This window comes from Platichthys flesus, chromosome 12 (genome assembly GCF_949316205.1).
Source record: "Platichthys flesus chromosome 12, fPlaFle2.1, whole genome shotgun sequence".
Classification (NCBI taxonomy): domain Eukaryota; kingdom Metazoa; phylum Chordata; class Actinopteri; order Pleuronectiformes; family Pleuronectidae; genus Platichthys; species Platichthys flesus.
The window spans coordinates 10,548,232-10,575,672 of record NC_084956.1 but is presented as its reverse complement, the minus strand read 5'-3'; the positions used below and the strand labels follow the sequence as shown (position 1 = coordinate 10,575,672).

The 27,441-nt window shown below is 41.8% G+C and overlaps 1 protein-coding gene across 3 annotated transcripts in view; it reads left to right on the top strand.

Annotated features, from left to right (window-relative positions):
- marchf8 (membrane-associated ring finger (C3HC4) 8) overlaps nucleotides 1-27,441 on the top strand; it is a 78,148-nt gene that overhangs the window by 16,127 nt on the left and 34,580 nt on the right. For all 3 annotated transcript variants that reach the window (XM_062400566.1, XM_062400564.1, XM_062400565.1), the window contains exon 2: nucleotides 5,152-5,348. In XM_062400566.1, coding sequence (XP_062256550.1) covers nucleotides 5,253-5,348 — 96 coding nt within the window. In that variant the 5' untranslated portion in view covers nucleotides 5,152-5,252. The remainder of the gene's footprint in view (nucleotides 1-5,151; nucleotides 5,349-27,441) is intronic.

The window sequence follows — 27,441 nt, the reverse complement described above, 5'->3', positions numbered from 1 at the left end:
TCTTGAGCCCTTTTTAGCATCAGAGGTGTAGATGTATGGATGGATAACCATTTCAACTCTAAACAAAAGTATTAATAAACTCATAGCAATGCATACATATTATTAAATAAAGCATAATAATAGTGATGACTTCAGCACCGGAGCCGATTGCATCAAGAAAGTTCAAACTCAGCCTTGTACTAAAGTGAGTCTTTACTAAGTGGAGTTTTACACCTGCAACACAAACCAGTTTTCATGTAGCGGTTAGTTATGTTTACACAGTCTGATGTAACTGTGTAACGAATGGGAACACCTGACAAGAAGCAATTGTAAGCTCTTGGAGGGACAGTAGAAATGTCCAGCGGCTGCTTGATTATTTTTTTCTCTTTATTCAAAGTTTTTACTCCGTTCTGCTTTTCCAGCAGAATCTCTGGTCCTCCAGCTTGAACCGTATCCTGTTTACCCTGTCTGGTATCTTCCAATTACACACCCTTACTAAGAATTCAACCGGCATTGCCCAATGCCGTTTTTTCTTTTACACAGATGTCATTCCAGTTTAGTAACTGCCTTGCCTTCTGGCTTAAAGGCGGATCACCAATGCCATTTCCCCGTTCTGTTTTAGTTCCTTCACAAAGAATGGCGAGGCAATTAAAAGGCGCAAGCCCTGAACATTGTCGCTGTCTTTAAACTATCTCACTACCTCACTGAAGATTAGAATCTTTCTGCCACTTCTTGATTTGTATGCAGTAAAAATATACACAAAGACAAGGCAACATTCGAGAAGATCGACAGTTGTCTATGATTAAGACAGAAAAAGCCACGATCGCATTCGCAGGTGGTATATCAGACACGTTGTGAAAAAGGCGAGCTTACTTCTGTTATTCTGCCCACTTGCCCTGTCAAAGACTGCTGCCTGACCTTTATGTAGGTATCGAAGACGACAAAGAAGATGTCCACTTGAGATTTCAAGGATTTTGGTGATACTGGTCGACACCGGTGTTGATGTGCTGTAAAAAAAAAAGGGAATGTATACGTAGACATATCCTGCCTTCTGCATGCTCTACCCAGATTCATCCCCAGGCCTGAAAGCTCCCAAGATTTCCCTTTGAGTGTTTGTCATATCCGAAGGGAGTTAATGTCGGACAGAGTAATAGCGTTAGCTGTAATTGCTTATTTTATAAATGAAGTCTAAAGTGCAGTACAATGAAGGACAACCACTTTTAGGGATTCTGTAGAGGTTTGGGTGGGAGGGTGTGGGTGGGTGGGTGTAGGTGATGGTATAACCCCGCCTGTCAATCCAGCAGATCTCCTGACCCATTACTGCGGCCTCTCAGTCCAACAAAGACCGTGGGCTTGAAACACACAACCAATTAAGAGGAGAGGAGAATCTTACTGCAGTTGTTATTCTTTGGTTGTCCACTAATGAGCCGGCTGCTGCAGCGGCCCTCTCTGTTGTGGCCACAGTGATGGATGCTGCTTGTTGTTTCAAAACTCTTGAGCGAACAGACGCCCTTGAAAAGTAGCACACAAACCAAACACATGACACAGGCCATCTCTTATTTACTTCCTCTCATAGCTCGGGGAGAACGCCTGCTGTGTTATTTATACAAACATTTGTGACTGAAATGAAACGAGGCTTTAATGATACCATGTGATGATGCCCTCCAGCGGGTAACGTTGCCTCCTGACTCGCGCTCATTAGCTGGAGTAGCCTCAGCTCAGCGACATAGTGACGTCACATAGCAGAGGGTGATACAGACGCATCGACTGAAAGGGTTTAAATGACTTAACTGCTGCATTCAAGTCACAAAATCCTCTTGACTTGGCTTCAGAATGAAGCAGTGCACACGGGCGACAGGTGGCGGCTGCATGTAAACACACCATCCTGGTTTTTTTAATAATGTCATCCACAGCCATAGGATCTTTTTAAAATGCAAAATGGAGGTCCACGTTTGGGTTGAACGCTCGTTGAAAAAGATGACTCATCTTTGAGCAGACATCCAAGGAACTCGCCATCTCCTTGACCGACTTGACCTCACCTCGTAGCTCGGTAAATTGTGCAGTGAAATATAAATTGTTTTTTTTCCGTCTCGGAAGCCGGTGATGTGCAACTCTTTTTATGATTTCACAACACACACACACACACTCTCCCTCTGGCTCTTTGGGAGTGAATCGGCAGTTAAAGACAGAAATATCACTCCTGAGTGAACTCTGCTTCTTTGAGTATTTTTTTTCCACACTCTGGTGTTGAGTCAATCTTACTACTGTAAAAACTCATTTAACAGCCTCATCAGGTAGGAGCAGTTAAATCTCACTGTGTGAGATCAAATAATCATCATCTGGGTGGATAAACAGCGGGAGTGCAAAGCTGGTGACATACAATATTTATCACATGACCAGAAGGCACTGCCTCCTATAGTAAATCAGATTTTCAAAGGGAGTTTTTTGACAGTTGTTGTGGAGATATGATATGACTCAAAGTTCCTGCCTGAGGTCAAAGAGCCAGGTACATGCTGGGGAATATAAAATGAGGGGAAGTAAAATATTGAATTTTGGCAGCTTGTCAACACGGTCGGTGTTTGAAGCAGCAGCAGCGACTGTGACACACAGCTCATAGAGAAGGGCTTAACAGAAAATACAAAATATTAGAAGTAATCAAGGTAGTAAAGGTAATTTGTGTCACAACATACCATTTACTAATAAAGCAACACAGGGTCCAGATCAAATAATAATTTAAATATTTTTTTCAGCAAAAATAAAATGCAAAAGTTATCACGTTTCAATAGCAGTTGCAGTCATAGCCTATCCGCCCCTTTTAATCAATTTGTTTTCACATCTGAAATTTGTTTCATAACACAGTCGAATCTGAACAGACAGATTTTTTGTAACCTTCACTGCCTGTTTCTTCACGTTTGAAGAAAATGCTCTTTATTCTTTTAGATTTTTCCTGACTATCATTGTTTTTTTTTTCTTCAGTTTCAAAGTGGAGAAAGAATACTAATGACAACGCGTGACGAAAGAAAACAGTTATATTACTAAGAAAATGTGGACGAAGTTGTGCGTGTGTCATGAACCTCGTGTTTGTGAGTTCATACTAGTTTAATCACCACTGACAAGTCAACGTGATAACAGACACAGTGCAGTGATGAGCTGACGGAGCGGCTCTGGCTATGTGCTGGTGTGTGTCTAAATCTTCTCTCCTCTCCTCCCTGAACCTGTGTGGCATTCTCAGTCAACACCCCCAACCCCCCTGTTTCAACACTGGTTTTTCATTACTGTCATTTAAGTGACCTTCCATCTGTCTCCTTGCCTTTTGGTTCCTTAATCCTGTCATTTTCTGACTGCGGACCGTGAAGGATTGCTTGGCAGACCGACAGGCGGTGCGAAAAACTACATGCGGCCCAGGGATGAGAAGGAGTTGATGCTTAAAGGCTGTCGGCGGCTGTGCAGATGGCTGCATTAGCCGAAGTTAAAATGACCCATTTGTTAAAGCCTCTTGTGTAACTTGTGGAGGAACTCTGGAAATAAAGAGCAAACTAAGAATTTGTATATTTATTAAGACAAAGTTTTTTTTGCTAAAAGGATCCACCCAGGTCTCTGCACAGCTCACTGTCAGAGTTGATAAGAAACAGTCTCTATTATGACATACAATGAGAGAAATGACCTTGGATAAGGCAGGTGGTTTCACTACATGTCATAGGGATGGGAGACCAGATAAGAGCTTACTGGAGTAAACAAGTTGTACCAGAAATGTTTTTGAGAGTAGCTGAAAGAGAGAGGTGATGTCAGGGGGAAATTTCCATGACCAACTCCACAGGATGCAGCTTCATGCTGCTGCTGCTTTCACGGTCCATCCTGATCTGTCAGAGAAACACACGCCCAACCACTCGGTCTTAAGTGGAAATCATTGTCCAGGTCTTTTGTGGGGTGAGAAAATAAGTGAAATCTCAGACACAATGGATCATCTGTAGTGATTTATAGCATTGTGTGCTGGTGCTATTCCGAGACAACCTCCTGCTCCAGTGAAGAAGCATCACCTGTGCTTTGAGAATAGAACAAAGTTTTTCCTAGAGTGCAGTGTTTTTGTGTAGGTCAGCGCAGTGTAGGTCAGCGCAAAGACAAAGTCAGGAGACTGCTGTTTAAATCCATTTTAAAGACTCAACTTGAATAATTTAAGCACAAAGTCTTCTTCAGTATAACTCTTTTAGTTTGACAGCATGATGAGTCAAATAACAAAGCTGTCAAGCCACAAGAAAAATAATATTATAGTGAGTCTTATAGCAGTTTATGGTTGTGAAAATGTTTATTGCAGACGTCTTATTATTAAAACTGAATTCAATTCAACCCGGGCTCTGAAAAAGTTTGAAGTGGCTGAAGAGGTCAGTCAAGTGTAAACACACTTCAAAATGCAGCTGTAATGCTTCAGCACTTCCATTTCTTTTTTTTTATCGTGGCCTCCGCGCTCCAGTGGTTTCAGTGATTTTTATAACTTGCTGTGGCCAGAGGCCTTTCATAGGTTAACTGTCTGTCTTTCCCATTCTTGTAATAATAATAATAATAATAATAATAATAATAATAATAATAATAATAATAATAATAATAATAATAACAATAACAAACTTATGTTCATAAAGCACATTGCTAATATAATGTCATTGAAAATCAAAGATGGCAAACTATATGTCAACTTGACAATTTAAGAACGCCTTAACGGAAGTTCTATAAATTTGGTATAAATATTCAGTGAGACTAGGAAGTTGAATTGGGTGTTTGAAGGGCAAAGGTCAAGGTCACAGTGACAAAGCAGATTTTTTTGTGTTATGAATGCATCATCTCAGGAACACCTTGAGGAAATTGCTTCAAATTGGGTTCAAAAATTGACTTGGACTCAAAGATGAATTGATTCGATTTTGGTGGTTGAGGGTCAAAGGTCAATGTTACCTCACTAATCCTTTTGTTGCCTTGTTGTGAATGTGTTCCCTAAAGAACGGCTCAAGAGAATCCTTTCAAATTTGGAACAAATTTTTACTTGGACTCACAGTTGAACTTGTTGACCTAAACTGCACTGGTTGTCGGAGGCATACGACCAGAGGGCAGAAACTCTAGCTCTCCTTAATAATGTTGTATTCCCTTGTAGCTAATCTCCATGTGTCCTCTGTGTGTCCTCTGCAGGGCGCTGTGGGCCAGGTGTCGCAATTCAGACCATCATGACCCTTGCTCTGGCAGCGGGACAGGACGTGTGTGTGTGAGCTTCCCTGGTCGGCTCTGCTGGGATGAACATGCCACTGCACCAAATCTCTGTCATCCCCCGTGATGTCACCTCATCACGGGTGTCAGGCAGCGGTAAAGCGAAGGACAAGGACAAGCAGGTATGTGATGAGTTAAAAGGCCATTTCAGGTCACACTGCTTCAGGCTTAGGACACAGCTGAGGATTATGGGGCAGTTTTTATCCTACAAAGTGTAGTTTTGAATCCTACATTAGCAGGGCTGAATTCTCATCTCAGCACCATAAACAGGATTTTCAGACTAATGTACCATATATATGATATTTAAGGCCGTGCATTTACACAGTTTCAGTGGAGAATCAGAAAGTGAGAATATAGAGTATAAGGTTTAACATCAGGTTCATGGTTATTGATAAAACCTTCTCCATTAAAACAAATTAAATCATTATATTTAATCTTTTTTGTGATTGAAAACAAAAGCTCAGTTTGGTTTATTACAGCGTGTTTTATCATTGATCTGCTCCCTGGGTTGATGTTTATTTATTTTATTTCAGCACTGTATTAGGTTTTTTTCCATCATACACACCCACAGGAAGTAATGTTTGCCAGAAGCCTTAAAACATTAAATATATATATATATATATTTGTTCCGATATTTTATTAATTGCATTATTGTTTTGTGTTAACAAAAACAACTAGAAGAAAATACATGAACATGCTGAATGCATTGAAAAGGTTTCTGGATGCAGAAAAGAAGCTCAGTTGGTTTTATTTTCTAAATGAGAGAGAAAGTGTGTCGAGGTGGCCGGTGGAGAAAGGGATTCTGCAGGTTTCCCATAGTTATTCATCAGGAAGAATCAGGATTTTTTTTATGCCAGACGTGTCAATCCCAACCCAGCACAATAAATGTCTGCATTACAGCATTTCTACTCTAATTAATTCGTTTTTTTTGCTGCCTGTGGGTTGAGCTGAGGTTTTGCATCTAATGAGGTTATTCAGAGTTTGTAATGTTTTTCCATTTGTTGTTACACCCGCCTGTGGGCCATCTGCTTGTGCAGTTATGTGGTCAATTCCCAAAGGTACCACATTTATGGTGATTCATTCATTCATTCATGGTGTTTTGTAAAGGGTGGTGCACGAAGGTTTCCGGTTTGAATCCCGGCTTGGCTAGGGCCTATCTGTGAGAACTATGTGGGTGATCATAAAGGCTGGTTTGTCTCTGTATAGCTGCATTCAGACGTGCACTGAAATCTGGAAAATCTCCTGACATTCTCCATAGGGACCTTATATGACAATGAGTCAGAGGCTCTAGATATTTTCTGGAGTTTCTCCTGCAAGCGCCTGAGTAAAGACTCTAGATGATGACAGAGTGTGATAAAACAGGATTCTTCTTATGTCTGAGTTTATTTTTTTAATAAAATTTGTTAGTAATAAAGCAGAATCCTGTTCTCAGTTCCACATGTTGCTTTATCTTCCCTCCTCTCGTTGTCTGTGCCGCAGCAGCAACAAATATGTCAACAGTGAAGTGCTCTTAGAGTGCAGTTGTTTCTTTTGTTGTTGTTGTTGAGCTATCAAACCAAGTGAGGTGCTAAGACAATATGTCTGTGGCGTGTCTTTCTCCTCTGCCTCGTCTGATCACAATAGCCTGTAAGTGCAGCAGCCCAGGTGTTCTTGAGAGGCTTCTTCACGCTGCATATGATGCTGTGTTTCTATGGAGTTTCTTTTGTCTGTGTTCAAGAACCTGCACTCGTTCACTCATGTTCAGATTTTGAAAAGCCTACCCTCAAAATCCGGAACTCTTTCAATCATCACTTCTCATCTGCTCTCAGATATTCTGTTGCTTCAGTTTAAGTCTCTCTCAGATTTCCGCTCTCGCTCTTTATGTTTTCTGGTTTTTGTTCTATCTATCCCACTATTGTGAACGCCGTAATTCAAGAACAACTTGAGGGAATACCTTCAGATTTGGAAAGAACATTCAGTCGGACTCAGAGATGAACTGATTAGATTTAGAAGACCTTGCAAATCCATTTGTTGCCTTCTGAACGCATTATCCTGCGAACCCCACTTGAGAATGCTTTCAAATTCCAAAGTTGAATTTGAAATTACTCACAGATTAACTGGCTAGATTTGGGTGGCCTCACTAAACAGGTTTTTCCTCATGATCATGATATCAAATCTGCCGTTAGGAATTCTCATAAAATTTTCACTACTCGATGCAAAGATGAACTCTTAGAATTTTTGTTTCTGTAGTAACCGCTCTGTGTAGCAGAGGTGTACAACTGCAGGGAGGTTTTTCTACCTGTGAAACGACCCTGATGGAATCCCAGATAGGACATTGACCACATCTTCACTGTATCATTGTGGGCACATTCACTTTATATCTCACTGCATCTCTTACGGTAGATTCTTTTTAAACCAGTATCACAGGATCAATCACCAACAAAGCCAAAGACCTCAAACGTGTTTTGATTAGAATTTTATTTATTTTTCAAATTTAATTGGTAAATCACATAAAAACTTCTAAAGCTAAAGGACCATGCTCTTGAATATAGATTGAAAAAATTCCATATGTTTCACCCTCTGTGTTGCACAAGTTAAAGTACACACAAGCTGTAAATCGACAGTGGTATATGTTTTATTACTTGCACGCACACACACACACACACAAAGACATACACACACACACACACACGCTCACACCTGATGATTCTTTTTTAAGCCTCACAGTAAAGCTCAAAATCCGGCCTTGGTCATTGCAGAAGTGAAAGAAAAAGCTGTTTTCACGTTGTGCTGTTAAATAAAGGTGTGGGTTTATTCTAGATACATGCACCTTTTCAAACAATGCATGCTTAACAGGATAACGGAGTTTAAACTCTGAGAGCAGTCATAGCAAGGTTACATTTGTCGTCTGGGGAATACAAAATGTAAGCTTTAGCATGTCCGTGGGGGAATCTGGTCTCCTTTGCTACCAAGAGTGCAGAGATCGCGCCCTGCACCTCTGCGGTCAACACTAATATGTCCTTCTGTCCGTCTCCTGCTGGCTAAGCCTCCTTTCCCCCCTGGGGAATAAGTGGATAACAGCAGCGAGTCTCATCCTCCCTGTGGGACCATCAGCACATAACCGAGTGGAGGAACAGGGAGAGGAGCATTTACTGTGAATGCTGATCAGAGTGAGGGTCCGGGAGGTGTGTGCTTGCGTGCGTGCGTGCGTGTGTGTGTGTGTGTGTGTGTGCCCAAAGCTTAGTCACAAAGCACAGGCCCATCTGGCCCTCTCGACAACACCACTGGTCTTTTTGCACCTCGAGAAAAAAAAAAAATCCAAACTTTTCTTCTACTTAGAATTCAGAGTTAGTCAGCTGCTCCTTTAGAGAGCAACACATCTTTAACTGTTGTCGGCCCCTCGCTGGCCGCTCTCCTCCGAGCTCCACTCAAGTTCATTTGTCTTCCTCGAAATCCTCTTTGGACATGTGCTTGTGGGCATTTTGTCCAGGTGCTGCCCTCCCCCACCTGAGGACTCATATATTGGGGGATATATTGAGGGTTAGGAAATATTTTTGGAGAGGAAGACTTTGATTTCTTGCAAAAAAAAAAAAGGAGAGACAATTTAAATTCCCATACAAATTCTCAGCTGTGGAACATAATACGGTCAGGTTTGCTTGAGTCTGGGCTTTTTGATAAGGCGTGCAGCGAATGGATTATGCATGAGTTTATAATAAAATAAGCCTTGGCATAGGTATCGAAAGAGAAAAGGGCTAACTTATTTAGCTGTTTGAGGTTTATTAGTCTTGTGTAGTTTCTGAAATGAGCCGCCTGTGTTTGTTTGCTGATTTTTGTGTTTCTTTAACCCCATTTGCATTGTCACTTGCTGCTGTTATTTACATGAGCAGCTTGTTATAACACCCAGCTTTTCACAGTAAAGCTTTGGCGGACGCAGCTGCAGCAGCTTCCCTTTTCACAGGCACACACACCAACGACCAGGGCCTTGCTCACGCTAGTATTATATTTAGCAGTGTACATGTGTGACCGTGTGCACACTGAACACTGTGATACTTGATATCCAACGCTTTTGATGCTGCATGTATTTTTTATGAAAGCACAGTGCCCTGGGAGCTTTGTCCTTCAGTAAGTGTGTGTGTGGGAGTACAGGAGGACAGAGTAGACTACCTGTCTCCACTCTGATGTTCGGCGGTTTGAGCTCCTGGACTCTGATAGAGTATCTCTGGGCTTTGTAGAGGCCGAGATCAAACACTGACCGCCACAGTGAAAAGTCCCAGTCGAGCCTCGGGGCGAAACAGGGGCTGTTTTGTGTGTCTTTCTTTACTGATTTAACAAAGCAGTTCTAATACAGTGACACAACCTTATTTTGTTAGTGCTTCTCCACCACTGAATCTGCATTCTTTCAGGTTTGCTGTTATTTGAAGTATTTTGGCTGAAACGACAGGTAGCGTCCTGTTTAGCACTCAACTTAAAAATGTTGGTTTGATTAAATTCCTCAAATGTGTTTAAAAAATGCTAGAAAATAGGTTCCTCAGCCTTGAGGCAGGGAGACATTTTCCAGACATTTGGTGGATCTAAACTGTCCAAATCCTTCCCCTCCAGATTGTGCTGCCGAGGGGCAAGCAAATGGAAATACCATGATTATTACCCAGAAAGCCTCGGGGCTGGGTAAACTGGGCATGAAATCCTGAATTATCAGGAAAAGGGTTGTGTTGGAGTGTTGTGTAACTGAAAGCTATAAAGATTTAACCCAATCTGGTCACAACATGTTGGAAACAGTGAATGTGATTGGTTTATTCTGCATGGATTACAGGTGCAAGACTGTCATTTTCCAAATATGTGTTCCCTCTGGGATGTACATACACGCACAAATTGTCTCCTTGTGACACAGACACTGTACATATGCTACTCCAGTTAATATTAAGGTCACACAAATGCACATGTTTTTGCTCACGTACATCATATGTGATCACACATACAAGCTCGAGCCCCTGCGTTCAGCCTGACACACACAGCAGAGGCTGGGCAGAGAAGATAACTCACAGGCTGAATGGGATTCAAACCATATTGGTTGCAGTTTTTATAGAGGTATGAATGTTGTGAGTCGGCAAACTGACCTACTTCACATGTGCCACTGGTGGAATCCAGAAAAATGTCAAAAATTGGTGAACATCTAGATTGAAAATACAAATTACTGTCTGAGTGTTAGCTCTGTGTAGTGGCAGTATTAATTAGCTCTTTTATGCCAGATTTGGGGTATTTTAAATGCGAGTAAACTTTGAGTAAACCTTTCCCCTTACCAGAAGAGGAGTTTGCCTGTCACAAACGAGCCAGAAGCTGAGGCGCTTCTCCCCTTGCTGTTTTACCAAATTACTGTGCTCACCAGAGTTTCACATGTCCATCACAGAGCCGGGACTGAATCCTTATCGTTAGTGGGATTGTTGACCAGTGGAAAAACGGGCTTAAGTTGATTTTATTGATTCTTTTTAAAGCGTCTGAGGGATCTGTTATATATTTTTTAATCATATTTTAGTACATTTTATGTCAAAACATAATGAAAACACAAGTTCTCAAAGTCACACGTCCCTGTTTTAATCCAAAGCCCAAAGATATTCATGACAGATAACGGAAAAAAGCAGCAATTTATTATATCTGAGAGTCTGAAGCCATTTGTCATTTTTTGCTTGATAAATGATTTAAACTCCGGACTTTTTAGTTTTTGATGTATGACTCACTACCCACAATGTCTTCACTGCGGGCTGTAAAGCTGCTGCTGTTATTTTTCTGCATCCTGTCTCTTTCTCTCTTACTACCTGAGTCTCTCATGGATGTGCCCTCATCTAGCAGGTACACACACACACACACACACACACACACACACACACACAGGCCAGAATCTGGTGTTGTTAGCAAGCGTCTCCCAGAGGACCCCACTGTGCTGCGTCACTTGAGGTCGAAGTGCTGAAAAACATAATTAAATGTGGAAGAGCCGACATGGTGCCAGGGCCTTTTGAGGGCCTCGACTGCTGTGAGGAAGGACTTTGCCTCACTTTGTTAAAGATTACATTTCATTAGCTCCTGTGACGGCTCTATGGGTTATTTTTCTTTCTTTTGATAGCTGTGACACCCTGTGCTATGTAAAGTTTTAAATACCGTATGCGATTACAGTTGACCCATAGCAGGAGGAAATAATTAGCCCCCCTCAGCTGCTCTGTATGCGAGCAAGTGCAGAGTGGAAAGAGTTTGCTTTGTCTCTGGTGTGAGGGGGCGCGATCCTCTCATTGTGTGGATATCAGCTATTAGCAGTGAGCCGTTCAGAGGAGACCATCTTTACTAATGAACCCCCAGCTCATCACCCTCCACTCCCTCCACCCACACACACACACAGCTATATCCTTGTTAGCACTTTGCACTCATTATGGACAACCTAAAACATTATTCCTAACCTTAACTGTTTCCATCCATCCTTAACCTAACCACAATTCACAACTTGCCCTGATTCTTAACCAGGACCATTAGAAATAAGTGTTTTCTGTCATTAGGATCAATACTTTTTTTGCCTTATGGTTTTAACAGCAGCAAAATGATCATCCTCATTGTTAAAACATTACATCGTCCGAGGCGAAGGTTACAAGCAATCCTGTGAGCCTTCTTCTTCTAATGTTTACTGCTGTCTCAACTACATGCCGTTGGTGTGAAAGTCCGAACCATAAGAAAACTTTTTTCCGGTGCAGATGATCTGGTCTGAGGTCTGAGGGACCTTTTATACTCAGGTATACTTTGTAGTGAACTAGACTGAAAAGTCTGAAGGTCTGGACCAAACAATGCAGGTGTGAAAGAAGGTGTTTTGTACTGTGAACAAAATAGGGTATTAAAAATGAGTATACACACGCATACATAATAAAACTTAACTGTTATACTCAGAAAGTAAATATATCTTTATCTCTCTATGCGGATGTTTCCTGTGGAAAAAAACATTTTCAGATGATATAATTTACATATTCTGTGACCTGTACTACTTTGACAGATATGGCTATTAACCCACTAACCTATGGGGATTTGCTCAGCCTGTCACACGCGACAGGAACAGAAAGTGCACCTGAACTCGAAAAGCTCTCAGCTGTAAACCACCAATTTCGCCAGAATGCATTTTAAGGAACTGATAACCCAAATTTTTGTTGTTTCGATATTTGAGATGTTTTATATCCTTGTTATAAAAGTGACCGTGCTCAAAGACTCAATTGAAGAGCCAGGAGATAACCAGAAACTGTCGGTGCAGACAAACAGAGATGAGATGATTCGCTTGAGGGAGACGTGAAATCACCACATGACATGTTTAAAGCTGGTTGACTCTGTGGCTCCAGTCTCCGCTCTGTTCTCCATCCAGAGCTTTGCGCCGCTCTTCTGTTTTGTCGGGTGTATCCGAGCATGCTGTTTAATTGCCTGTGACACCTTTGAGTTGACTCCTGTGACTGACACCGCCCTGAGTAATCAGCCACTTCCGGCCAGATCGATGGTGGATGCTCTCACACAGAGCCCAGATTTATCTTCCTGAGGAGATGCTGCAGTTGTTTCCGTCTCTCCTGCAACCCGTGCTCTGGTTCTGTGGAGGCTGACGCTGCCTGATGCAGAGTCTTCATATGGAGCCACACGTCCCCAGGTGTATAATGAAAGTGTGTTAGCCCTCACAGCTCGGTCATACTCTGTCGTGGTCACCAGTATGTCGCTTGCACAGCCCCATAATTAGTCTCCTGTGCACCAAGTATATGACGGTGAGCAGTCAGATGCTTGTCTGTAACAGAGGAGATAATAATGAGAAAGTTGTAGGTCATTTGGAGGGATCGTTTATTTCATTGTCTCCCATGCTGCGAGGCTGCGTCTTCCCGATTCTCTCATCCTCTTGATCCAGCTTTCTCCACCCCTCCTTTTATTTTCATACTCCTCCATCATCCTCTCATGGTGTTATCCAGTGGCAGATTAGTGTAGTTAAGCTCTGGGCCTATGGACTCATACTTGTGACCACACAGTGAACTCCTCTTTGTTGGTGTCTGGCTGTCTGGGGAGGCACACAACTGAGGACATATCTTTTGTAAAAGACAAACGCTAGGACTGCTCATACTGTAAATCAGCACCTCAGATGGGGAGTGAGGTCATAAACCCCTCCTCCTCAATGTTAGTAAATGGGACATAGCCAAAATTACACAATGAAGAAAGTCAAAATACACATTTCGTATTTTTTCTCAAAGATTTGTTTGTTATTTTAGCTTTTAAAACACTAATGTTTGTCCGAGTGCACATTTTTCTGGTGAGTTTAAATTTTTGTTTTTTGATGCTATAAAAATGGGGTAAAATGTGATTGACAGCTGAGACTGACTCATCTAACAACAAGACCTCGATACTGCGGCTGCACACCACGATCACGACTGTGCAGATTCAAGATCATAAGAACAAGATGGCTTCACTGATATTTTATCAACATTTTTGAATAGCTGGAGCAAATGGGGACTTGTCATCCATCTTTATTAACACTATGGTTAGAATTCACAAATATAGCATGTATTTCAGCTCAGGGTTGGTTCATGGATTAATAAAGGTGTTTACAATCCTTTTACCCTTGACTTTTGTTTCCTCTGACTCATTTCTGGTGACGTCCCCATATACCCTTAACTCCATTGGGGTGAGTGCAATGTGATTACAGAAAGGAATGATGAGCAATACAATTAATTAAAACTCAAGTTCAACTAATGTGGTACATTGACAAAACTGTTTCTGTCTTTATGGAAGATGAAAGTAAGTTGACTTTCATCTTCCATGACTGTACTTAGGGCCTTAAATGGCAGCGTGACGTAAACAGTCATTACCTTAATTTGGGCTTGGAGAACTTTTTCTCGGGATGGAGCCTGTGACCCAGTGTATTTCAGCTTTTCATAGTGTAGACAGAGGAGTCAAAGATTGGAGGCTGTAATTGACGTGTCCAGAGTCAGTCTGAGACACTGGAGTTAGATATATTTAAATTTGAAAAGTAGTGATTAGATTTAGCCCTATTTAAATCCTGTTCGTCAGATTAAATTGCCACGGCACAGTCGGTCTGTGTCACATTACCCACAACATGTGTCAGCAGCATGAATGTTTTCAAAAGTTAAAGTACAGTTACAATCTGCCGTATGGAGATATTTTAAAATTAAAAACCCATTTGTTATATTTGAACACCCAGTTTTTAGAGAGGTGGTGATGAAGCTACTTACAAGTTTTCATCTGTCACTGGGGAAAGAAATCTGTTGTTGCACACATGGAAGAAAGGAAATTTAAAGATTAACAATTTGTACCTGTTTTTGTTTTACACTAAGTCAGCGTTTTGAAATCAGTGACATTTTGATGGTTTATGCTGTTCCAGAAAAAATAAAAACATCGTAGGTGCAAAAACTACAAAACTCATTGAAGCACATCTTCAATAAACTGAATTTCTGCATATTGAATCTGTGCGATGTGGGGAATGGAAATCAAATGAAAACATGGTATTGGAAGTGGTTGCAGAATGAAACGATCTGGATCAGAATTGATGTAATTTCTCACGCTAACTGCCTGCATGTACTGTAGAAGCAAACAAAATCTTGTATTACTGATTCTTTTATACGCTTAATTATGTTTGTATTTCTATTTATTGTTATTGGTCTGCATATATTTCAATTCTTGGCTGGAGCGACTGCAACAAAACCCAATTTCCCCCCCACTGGATCAATACAGTATTTCTGATTCTATTCAAATCAATGATGAAAAGTCTCTTCTCAGATGTTTGCTGCCCAACTGGTGCTGCAGTGATTCTGTGTCAACGAGTAACAAAATGTTAAAACCTTGTGAGATCACTTATCGTCATAGAGGAGCTGCACCGGAGCCAAATTAGGTCACAAATGCTGTTTTGAATCAAACGCTGGATTCAAAACAGCCATGTTTCCAAATCAGAGGTTGGAGTCTTGGGGTGGGGGCAAATCTGCTGCTTTAGCCTCATTATGCTTTACTGCTTGGGGAAGAATCTGCGCTTGTTAATGTTTTAAAAGAAGTGCAGGATATACAAACAGCTTCTATAGGCACAGGGAAATACCAGATGTTTGCTGCTTGTAAATATCAACAGTCTGAAAGGGTTTTTAAAATCTTGCAGTCAATCTTAAGTAGACAATACAGCTTCTCAAAATATCTCAGCAAAGCTTCATCCTGTACGGCTTGTGCAAAGTGATAAAATCTACTCGATCTCCAGGTTGTGTCTTAGCCTGAAGGTAGAGGACATTTTTTCTACCCAGGTGAAAAGTTTTATATAAAGCATCTTTCTTGAAAGATTTAGGATACTTGGTACGTTATAAATAACACTCTATTATGCCTTTGCATATATTGCCCACTATCTACTAATATTTATAATTTCTTTGCTACTATTCTTTTGCACTTTTTGTACAGTGTATATATATGTGTGTGTGTATATATATATATATATATATATATATATATATATATATATAAAGAGCAGCTGATTTGCACTCACTAGAGTCGTGGTGAATTAATTTACCATCTGTCAATATTTGTTTATATTGTCTATTGTTGAGAGCTAACCCAGAGTCACATTCCCTGTATGTGCAAACATACTTGGCCAATAAAGCCGACTCTGGTTCTGAACACATGTTGCCTCTTGATGATTCCATTTATGGACGACTGGATCAGTTTCGAATGAGAGCAGGTTACAGATCATAGGCAGCATGACTCACGGGTCATCTGCCACTTTTTAAATCTGTGAAATCATGTTCTCATTGCTCATTTTGTAAATCCCCTGCCTGTGGATGATTCAGCTGCATGAAGGCAGAAGTACCTGGTTTCCTGATGAGGCATTGTAATGGAATTTATAGTGTCTTGTTCTCTTTCTGCTTACTTAAGAGAGAGAAACTGCAGGGGGCTGCCGTAGAGTTGACCAATGCTTTGTAAGTACAAACAATCATTAAATCATTGTTTGAGCAGCCTTATCAATGCTGAGGACATCTGGTTTATCTCCAAGATCATAACAGCCTGAGAGAGATGGTTCATCTCTGAACTACTGTTTCTTTATTGATTCCTTTGCAAAGGTTAAGCTTCTTATAATGATGGGGTACATTACATTCAGCACATCTAATGCAGTAGTCTTAGAGTACCACATTATAGAGATAAGAGAAATACATAGAGGTGGTGAGAGTAGATGCTCAAACACAATGCACTCAAAGACGGATGCATTGAGTGCACAGCTACATTCACACACAACCAAACGACAGATGTTTCGATATTTTCTATTGCACACACACATAATTGAGTACATTCAAATAACGGCCACATGCAGAAGCCTCTATCAAAATCTTTCAGTAAGTGGGCAACTCTTTCCATATTTATCCTAAATAACCTCCCAGCCATGTCTTCCCTTAAGAAGCAAGTTGGTTTATGTGTTCCTTCCAGTTGGGAAACATCAAAGTTTTTTATTAACACTCCAGCAATGTGCTACACTAACTAGTCAGTCATTTACCATGAAGACACTGGTTTGCCCACCAATCGTCTGCTCAGCTGTGATGGGTACTCTGCTACATGTGTTTCAGTATTGTATTGTAAACAGAAGAGTTGGATGCTCTCTGCTGGACAAACAATGTGACGACATCACCCAACATTATCTTTTTCTGTAAAAAAAAAAAAAAAAAAAGAGTCATATCAGACAACATATATGCCAACACCAACATATATGATAGGCAAGTATGACCTGATGAAGTCTGCTGTCTCATATCGGTCAGGCTCGATGCTCTGTGGTCCGGCACTGACTCTACCCAGAGGGGAAATGTAGAGCAGGTTCAACACGTACTGAACAAGGCCCAGAGACCGGCCAGGTACGAGCATAAAAAAGATAAGGGGAACGAGAGAACAATTGTAGTCCGTTGTATACATGAAGAAAGCAAGAGAGATAGGAGCATGCTGTTGCCGTAGAAACGGAACAAGGCCTGAATAAGAGCACATTAGCAGGAGCGAAGCAGCAGAGGCAGAATGTGGAGGAACATTCGTCTGTCGCTCACCGCAGACGTGCTCCAGCTTCTGTCAGAGCTGTCAAATGTTGTATGTGCCAGCCGTGCTCAGAGCATTATGGGTAGCGGGCTCTGCGAGGAAGCATGGCGTCCGCTGTCTAACTCCACGTTACTCATCTCAAGACTTTTGGAAGAGCTCAGAAAAAAGTGTCTCCTCTGTGAAAGCAAGAGCAGCAGGGGTGGATCCTCGCTGTCACTCCTCTGTCGTTTGGATTGATGTGTTCATTCGAACGCGTGGCACCTGACACACGAGCCCAATGAGGCTGGTGGCTGCTCCGGTATCCATCGCCACAGGTCACGCTGCCAGCGCTGACGGCAATCAGGCAGTTTCTTTTGAATGACTGTGTGTATGAAGGCAGCTTTACCCCACTCTCCTCCGTCCTCTGTCAGGCCTGTGGCCTTCCTCTGGCTTTTCAATAGATTATGATGCTGCTGTTTGTGAAACGTGAAAATCTCAGGCCCGTGAAACAAGACGAGCATTCGGGGACAGTCAGGCAGATCAGCCATCGCCATGGAAACCACCTCCCAAGGACTTTGAGCTTCTTCCTAAACCAGAGTTGTTTTTGTCTTTTCACGTCACTGCACAAGGACGCCTTGTGTGAGTGTTGAAGGATCAGACCCTCCTGTCTGAAACACCATTATCCAGTTTAAGGTTAGCAGATTGATGTGGACAACAACCATCAATGTTGTGTGTTTCAACACAGTATTAGGGCCATGTTGAAGAAAAGCAAAACTAAGCTAACGTGAATAGAGCAGTTCTTCTACAAAATTGTAATATTATGTTAAGTTTACCAAGAGCCCCGGTTAAAGTTTCTGATGGGCACTTATTTTAATCAGAATTGACACAGTTATGATACGTCTGATAATGTGGTTAATAGTTGAAATATGAGTAATATGAAAGGTCAAAGGTCTCAGTGGACTCTTGAATGTGATGTCTGAAGACCAACTGGAGGGATTTCCTTCAACTTTTTATCAGTTGTCACTCAATTCGGATCAAGTGATCAGATTTCATTGGTCAGAGGTCACAAACACCTTATATGACACTGGAAAATGATAAAGAGAGAAACTACACTGTTTGATGGCGGCATACAACTGCAGTGCAGTATTTAGTTGTTTGTATTCACTGATTTTTAAATTGTGTATTCGATTTGGGAGAGATGAGTCACCACAGTTATTGACGCACAGAGCAGAGGCTGCTGCGTTTCAGGCTGCACACACGGACAACAGGCAATGTGCAGATCTGAGCAAGAGAACGGTTTCAAACTTTGACTGGCAGCAAACCCTCTGAGCGAACTCGCAGGATCGAAGTACATGCAGTACGTAGGAACAAATCAACCACATGACTGAAAGCTGAAACTTACTACGCTACGACACACAAAGATGTGATGACACAGGGCTGGGCCAAGACAATGGTGTATTAGTGGCCGGTGGAAGAGGATCTGATGCGTTTCTCCTCGTGAACCACTCTGAGTACTCTGGCTGAATACAAAACATATAGGCCACAGCTGATCTCCCAGGGAGCGGGATCACTCCGCTGAACAAACGGCTGAAACCCGAGCTGCGAAAAAAGGGAGCGCTTTGTGTTTATCAGGAGAACTAGTTCAGTGTCTGTTGTAAAGATGCCTGTTTGGAATGGGCTGTTTACTTGGTCTGTGGTGAAGCTGGCCGCAGCTTTTTTTTTTCTGACACTGGTACTTGCAGTAATTGAGCCGAGTAAAGAATTCAATCTGCAGAGCCCCCAAGCTGCACCAACGCTGCTGCACTACGAGCTGTTCACCTGTTTATTCAAAGTTTCCAATAAAAGTTCGACTCTGTGGACAAAACCCTGGACCAAAGAATTAGTTACTGTTGCTGTGAATACTCTGTTGCTGTGATCGAAGAATCCAATTACCTTAATGAGCCCCTGCTGTCGCTGCTAAAGAGCACTGGTAATTGAACGGATCACGGACGTAAATTTGCATCAAATTCAATACTAAGATTAAGATGCATTTATTTGTCCCAAACACATGCACAGACATGCACAGGCACACTCATGCAGGTAGGGAAATGTAAGGGTTAGGGTTGGGCTTTTGACCCATCTGGTGCAGGACACACAGAGCAGTGAGCGACCATGTACGGCGCCCGGGGAGCAGATGTTGGGGGAGTAATGTGCCTTGCTCAGGGGCACTAGACAGGGTAGGGAGAATCCAGAGACAAACCAGAGACCTTTTCTGCCCATAGTCCAAGTTCCTGCCACTAGTCCACTACACTTTATTGGTCCCTTGACGATACACATGCCAAGTGTGAAACCAATAAGATAAACATTTCTGGAGATATGCGAGTCACATGGAGAAGGACAAACAGAGATTTCTGGAATTATCAAATAGATATATAAACGATGATGCCAAGTCTTATTTTTACAAGCCAGCTGCCCTTCTCCCTGAGAGGCCTCACATACCTAAATAGGGTGTTATGTCTCTGAAATGTGCAATAAAAAAAAAAAAATTGAAAGAGGAATGAATATCTAATCACCAGCTAATGATGGTGATGTCTCCGCTTGTGTAGGTAGCTGCCAGAGACTTCCCTGTATACACGCTATACGACTATAGGCTGAGATGAAGGAGTGAGTGGCTCATTAGCTATAAAAACTTTAAGGAAAGGTTGTTGTTGTAAAAGGCCTTAAGTGTGATGGGAGAGGGAGGAGGAACGAGCGGTGGAGAATTGCTGTTTAAGCCAAAAGATGTCATTGGGAAAGCTTCACCATCTGCTCCCTGTTTGAGACTTGATTTCGGTCCCATTTCGTTCGGAAACTCTGCTCTTTACCGATGACATTTTCCGAGCTGACCGGGCAAACGTTGACAGGGTGGAGGGGCGATCGGAGCAGCGGATGGAAGGAGGTTTGACTTAATGGTGCGTTGGTGGAAAATGTTGATGAAGAGAGAGGAGGTAGAGGCGGATGGGGAATAGCAGAACCCGTTTCAGATGTGGGAGCTGAGTGTGCGCCAGCTGGGAGCGATGGGATATTAACTCCATGTTTATCATCTCAGATGTTATTCACGTCACGCTGACTCTCTCCTCCTAACCTGAGGTGGAGCGGATGATTTCAGAGAAAGCGAGGCCTAATCATTACGGTGTGAAATGCTTTGCAGTTTCCTTTCACTGAGGCAACCTTAATGTCTTGGGGAGTTGGAATGCTGCATGCAGGCCTCCGCTCTGCCTTCCTCTCTGCTTCCTGAGAGCGGCAGCGGTCACGGAGCACAGCAGTTTTGTAGTGTGACATTGTTGCTGTTACAGTCGAAACAGCCCTCCAGGGGGGGAGCAGTCAATCAAAAATACGTTCAATGTAAATATCGCTTTGCGCCTCTTATTCATCTTGTCTCGTTGTGTCGTAAAAAATGACCTGAAGCAAGTCACGTCAGCTTCCCGCCATCTCATTGTGAGTCCTTCGCAGCTGTGTCATGTGACATGGAACAATCCTGTGCCATTATGTCCACATGGAGATGAAATGGAGCAGACACGGGGCTAGTTAGCGATAGAAACCGCGACCTTGTCTCCTGCCGATCCAGCATCATGATCTTGATGAGAAGGGGGAAGGATGTTGGAGGCTGCGTTCTGCATTAGCGGGAGTGCTGTGAGGGATGTTTGCAGCTGAGCAGAATAGGGGAGGGACCTGTTACCTTGAGGTCGAGGTCACTGTGTGCAGGGAACCGTCACATCTCATGTGTTGTAAAGATGTCCCCATGACTCACCAGAAACCCCCGCTGCTGCGTTTAAACACAAATACCTGAATAGCACTGTGTTAATCATTGCAATGCACTGTTTTGCTTGGCCGTGTTATTGCTGCTCATACTTTGATAAATGCCCAATAATTAATTTGGAGGAGCAAACTTTTTAATTTGGAAGTAATTATAAGGGAAATAGAGGCGGTGTAATTACGACAGATGCTGCACTTCCAGTTCATTTCCAAATGCTAAGATAATTTAACCATTAAAAAGAGTGAAACTATTCTAGGCAGCCAGTGCACAGCAGTTATTAGTCAGTGTTTAAAGAACACACACAGCGTCTACGTTATTAGGTACACCAGTAAAAAATTTTAATTAATATGCTTCAAAAAAATGTTTTGCACTGATAATAATCAAAATCGATGTCTTTCAACCCTTGTAACTTACTGAAAGAGTCTGTATCCCCTGTAACCTTTTATAGGAAAGAAGGATCCAGTCCTTGGGTCTCTTGGAAGTTGTTATATAAATTCAAGCTGTTATTATTCACTACATAATGTGAAATATTCACTAAATCACATTTAATGGTTGATCATTAATATGATGGAGGTTGTTATACATTTTGATATACTGCTTGTCTACCCTTGTGGAAGAAGTTGGGACTCTGTTTTATGAAAAGAGCAATATAGTAGTAATGCATTATTATTGCAATAAAGATTATGATTATTGTGTTTAATGAATGGCTATCAAAGGCATCTGGCATGCGAGAGACTTATTGCCATGCGACATATGGAACAAACTTTAGCATAATGCATTTAGAGATGTATTGAATATACAGTTTTCACTTGAGAAAAGTGCATCCTTTAGGTTTTCCAAGGAAATTGTAAAATGAAGTGTTTACCCAAGAAAAGTTTTTGTTTTGAAGTTGATTTATGGTATATGCAGGAGCATGTCAGCAGGGGGCAGTAGAGATGAGACTCGCTGTCCCTTTATTGCAAATTAATTTAATGCTTCTGATGTGTAACAACATTTACATTCGTTTAATCTGTGTTGTCTTTCAACCTTTTGGGTATAAATAGATAGAAACCTGCCTTTAAATCAGTACTTCAGTCCTAATAAAGTTATCATGTGTCCTTTTGTCCTTTATGTTTCCTCCAACAGTGGATAATAAGTGATCTTCAATCTAACTAGTTATTTTTTATCATTGCAAACAACTAAAGCAGTTATATCCCAATATATCTGAGCTCCCTGTTTTCTCCCTCTCATTGAAATTTCAGGCTTGTGGGTTTGAGCCTTCTCAGCTATTCAGAATGCAAATGTGAACCTCTCAATGAATTGCTGGCACAAGCCAAGTTTAGACGAACAGCCTTTAAATGCAAATTGCTGCCGCTACTGGTCCGGACCGTGTTTATCCGGCAGCCAAATGAAACTGGACCTTTTAAAATGTGGATTGAAGTGGGAGGGGAGGACAGATTCATGGCCGCATCCTTCATCCATCATCAGTGCGTGCAGGTGGGTGTAGAAGAGGCTGCAAATAAATCCAAGGTTACTCGCTCCAGGTAGCTGCAGTGGAGTGAATAGCTTTGGATTCCACTGGTGCTTGGAGCGTCAAAGCTTCTAATGCTACAAAGAGGCCGAGTTGAAGAAATGAAAACTGTCTGAGGAGTTTGTGTTTTCTGTAGCCTTTTGTTCACTGGCACCACAACACACCGCTGAGGAAGCTGTTCCCCTGATGGTCGGTCTCAAAGGAACCATTCATACTTCCTCTGTGTTTGGTCTTTCGCGTGAAGCTACATGCCATGGAACGTGCCATGTCCACGTTCCATCACCACTGCTGTTAAAGATGGGCTAATACATTTTCCCTGCATTTTCACTGAGGATACTGGCCCGTGGTTTGAAGGCATGGACAGAAGGTAGAGATGCAGGAGAGTTGGCCATTGTGACCTCAGGGGTGTTTGTTTGCCAGAGGCGCCCCCCCCCCCGCTGAGAGATCTCTTCCTGCAGGGAAGCTGCTCACGACCTGATCAGATCTGTGAGGGGAAAGTAGATTTATAGGTGCAGCTGCGGCTGAAGAGGATATTGTTGTATTTCAAGTGTTTGCATGTGTTTCTAATACCGTCCCAATCAGTGTGTTCGCAATGCAGACCTCTCCACCTGTCTGGAGGTCACTAATGGGGCGCCATCTGTTCAGCAGCAGGTGATGACTGATGATGTCATAGCTAGTGGCCTGAAAGGAGCGAGGCGGCTGGAAGAAGGGATGCATAAGTGTGCATTTGTTTTTATATGACATACTGAGTTTTTAGAGAGATGGCTGGATGTTTGTGCAGTCTTTGAAAAATCCTCCATTCTGCTTTCCAGCAAAGGCTGGGAAAGTCTGAGAACTGACCTCAAAACAGTTTGTGCTGCCGTCTCATTTGAGAAAGACATGATCGTAATCTTAATTACCCTCTTCAGGCGGCTGATGCTCGTAGGAGACAGCTTAGACTCTGCATTGATTTTACTTCAGACAATGCATGCAGCCGTTGTAATTACTCCTCATGTCAGGAAGCGAAATTAACAGGTTATGTTTGTGGTCGTTAAGTTTACATCTGAGCAAAAGAGGAAGCCAGAATGGCCAAGAGTTACCCCGACATTCATTCAGGCATTCACTCAACCTTTATTTTAACTTGGGAAAAACTTATTAACAGCACAGCACAGAAAATTATTAACAAAATTCCAAGACGAAATAGAAAGGAACACGAATAAGAAACAGAACGCAAATGAATCAAAGAAAGCAAATGGATAAATGCAGTAAAATAAGATTAAAAACTAAAATCGCCTCAAGGATATACATTTGTTGAATTAATGATGTGCAACACTGACCTCACTGGAGACTGGTATAAACATGCAGATGCTACTTTGATCCATATGTTTTGATCAACACTCCCTTTTCTACATCCATTTTGGATACAAATACACCCTGAGCAAAGTTTTCAGTGATTTATACACATGGACTGGAAACTTGAATTAAATAAAAAGTAGAATTTTGCTCAGGCCAATCGTCCGATGCCAGAGATGTCAGATCGTCCAGGTCGAGACTCGATTGTTTGAAAAGCACAACGAGCTCGGCCGCCGTGACTCGGCGCCGCTGTCAGCATCAGCTTCATGATAATAAGCTAAAAACAGGCTTAATAGCTTTAGATGACTCATCTCGTCCAGCGCACACTCACATGGAGGTTTGATGAAATTGAAAAATTTCCTCATACTTAATCCTGAGAAGCATTCAGCATTTATTCATCCACCCTGAGTCGGTCGTCAGCTTCTTGTGTCGTCTGCCCTGCTGAAATACTTATCTAATTTAGAAGGTTATCACTGGCCCCAGGTGCTGATGTGGATACAGATACAGTTAATGCTTAAGCCTGCACTGTAATCGCTGTAGGTGCTTCTTTTTTTTTTTTTAGACCATTTGTCCAAAGGCTGATAAAAACCAGACTGAACAGACATTAAAAGCAGACATGAAAGAGGAGAGCTGTTTGGCTGCTGGCTCGCACATTTCTTCAAGGTGAGGTGTGTGTAGGACTGTGGATGTTTTTTGCCCATGTGATAACAAACATGAGCTCGCATCGCAACGAGTTAGGAAATCACTTACGCCTATAATTAATGGTTTGCCCATTTATCCCTGGGGCTTCAGCCTCCATTGTCTTATTTGTCAGAGAGGCAGGTTTGTGATGGGAGATGTCCACATTTTTATCCCTGAAGCAGCAGAAAAATTATTGATGTTGTCTCTCTTCTAAAACTGCAAAGTACTGGTTAAGGACAAATCTGAGCGGAAATGGGTCATTGCTGCTAATGTGGAAAATAAACTTGCACTTCAACTGTGGTTCTCAACAACCGCAGTTAAAGTAATGAGCCTTGATCATTGCTTGATGCTCCAGAATGAACTCAAAAACTAGACTGGACAAGAGAGAGGACATTTGTATGTGTGTGTGTGTGTGTTACCCAACCTTTTATTGTGTACTGCTGAGATCCACAATAGCAATTTAGTGAATAGTATCTATTCGGATGAATGTATTCTTCTCTATTAAATTAGCCAAACACTGTGAACTTCCTTACTTTAGTGAACACTGTCATTTTAGCTCATTTAGATTTCATTAACAGATTTTACAGCTCAGTCACACACAGTTTCTCCTCTGTTGTATTCTGCTATAACTGTTGTTCTAAAAAAAGCGCTGTGACCCTGTCTATTACCATATTTACTTTAGGTACAATGTGTTCTTCTCTGTGCCATAACAGTGAGTCACTCACTTTAGTGATACACAGCTTTTTAGCCTCTGCACTGAAGTCTGCAGCCGGAAAAAAATAATTCTGCATCACGACTGACGTTTGTAGATTACGCGGCTTCAGAGATGAACACTGTTCATGTTTTCATCAGCGTGGACAGGTTGGTTGAGAATTCAGTGAATAAAATTTAACGTGTCTGACATAAAAGTGGTAGCTCAGACTTGTTTAAAAGGAGACATTATGATTTTTTCAGTTTGTCTTTTTCCCTATAGGTTCTTTTGTTTATGTAAAAGGCAATGCAAGGTTACAAAGCCCAAAGTAAACAAAACACTGTACCTGAAGCTCATGAAACGCAACGCAATGAAATGATATGAAAAATTTGGGGCAAATAAGGGCATGTAAAAAAAAATTCAAGGAAAAACCCGAATTAAAATGATGAACCTGAATATGAGAAGAACATGTCTCCTTACAGTAAGTCCACCTTTTGACATCCATTATCATCCACCTGCTATATTTCAAGCAAATCAGTTTTATTTATTAAGCCTAAAATCACAAATTTATAAAGGAAAAACACTCACATCGTTTAAAATGGCAAATTATAAAACCTGAATAAAGGACAGTGTTTTATTTTTATACCTCTGCCAAGGTTTGTTTGTTTTTTAGCAGAATCCGGCAAAAACTACTCAACTGATTTCCATGAAACTTTTTGAAACGGTTTGTGATGACCTAAGAAAGAACTCAGTAAATTTTAATGCAGATCAGGGTTTGGATCCAGTTATTCTTTTTAACTTTCTTTAACATTGCAAGTGTTTTCTTACAATTTTTGTGGATTTCTCAGGGAATAATTCATGAATGTTATTGGAAAAAAATCAGGCATGTTTAGTGGACTGATATTTATGATGGAGATCTAGTGAATTTAAGTGTAGTTTCAAAAGGAGACTGTTGGGCCTTAGTGGCGACATGTGTTCTTAAACAGATCAGAGTTGTTGTTGTCACCAGTGTGAAAGTCCTATGAAAGAGTTTAGTATGTCAAACACAGCCGTCCACATCCCTGTTGGCAGCCTCACAGATAACTAGAGATAAGAGATAACTGTTGCCCCCAGAAAGAGGTCACTTTTAAGTCTGACCCCACTCTCCGCTTGTTCTTGAGGGCCCTGTTGATGCCAGCATGTACTCCCAGCAGGAGCCCCCCCCTCACAAATCTCCATCATCTCTCACAGGTCGAGATAGATGAGCTCCATTGGGTGTCAGAATTGAAGGGATGGCGAGACAGGGGGCAAGAGGACAGTGGGTGTTTTCAGAGCGCTACAGATCAGTGAAACTGCTTCAGTCAGCCACAGAACAGTGAATTGATGGTGTTGTAGTGCGGACGTGCTGCCGCAGTGACGGCCCACTTAATGTTTGTGTTTGTGTGTTCTTGTCTGAAGCATAAATATACAAGTCTCGTCCTCCAGTGCATTACAGAGATGTAAATGACAAGGCAGCGCTCCAGATCAAAGCTGATGTGCTCCCACTTACAGCAGATAAGCAGTGAATGATTCCAGTGTCTGTAATATAAATACATTCTCAAGAGTGTCTTTCATTTTGCTTTTAGGCCATCAGTCCTTCTTCCTCCTTCTCCATCTTTTGCTTCCTTCTTTTCCATCCCTCCCTTCCTTCTAATCCATCTCTAGTCTCCTCCGACTCTCCCCTCATTCTTCTCCATTTATCTTTCTCCTTCTCCATCTCTTTTCCTCCTTCTCCATCTCTTCCCTCCTTTTTCTCATATCACCCCTCCTTCTTTTCCGTCTCTCCATTGCTTCTTTTCCATCTTCCCTCCTTCTCCAACACTCTCTCCACTCACCCTTTCTCTTTAATTTGAAGTAGATTTGATTTAAAAGTGCAGCAGGCAGAAAAGCTGGAGTTATATTTATCAGTATGCATGATGAATGTATTTGAATTTAAACTGAAAAGGCTATTACTGCTCAATTTCACGCCCATGGGATATCTGACATCTCTCTCAGACTGTCAGGTCTGTCTCTGTCCCTTCACATTTTGCCTCAAATTTCTGGTTTCACCCACCAACCAATCCTGCAACAATTTCTTTGTCCTCTCAGGAGACGTAGCCCCACTTTTAGCATTTAATCAGGACAGATTTTCACTTTCCTCAAGTGTGATATATGACTTTTGTAAAAGTCTTGCAAAGTTAAATTAGCTCCTTGCCTCTA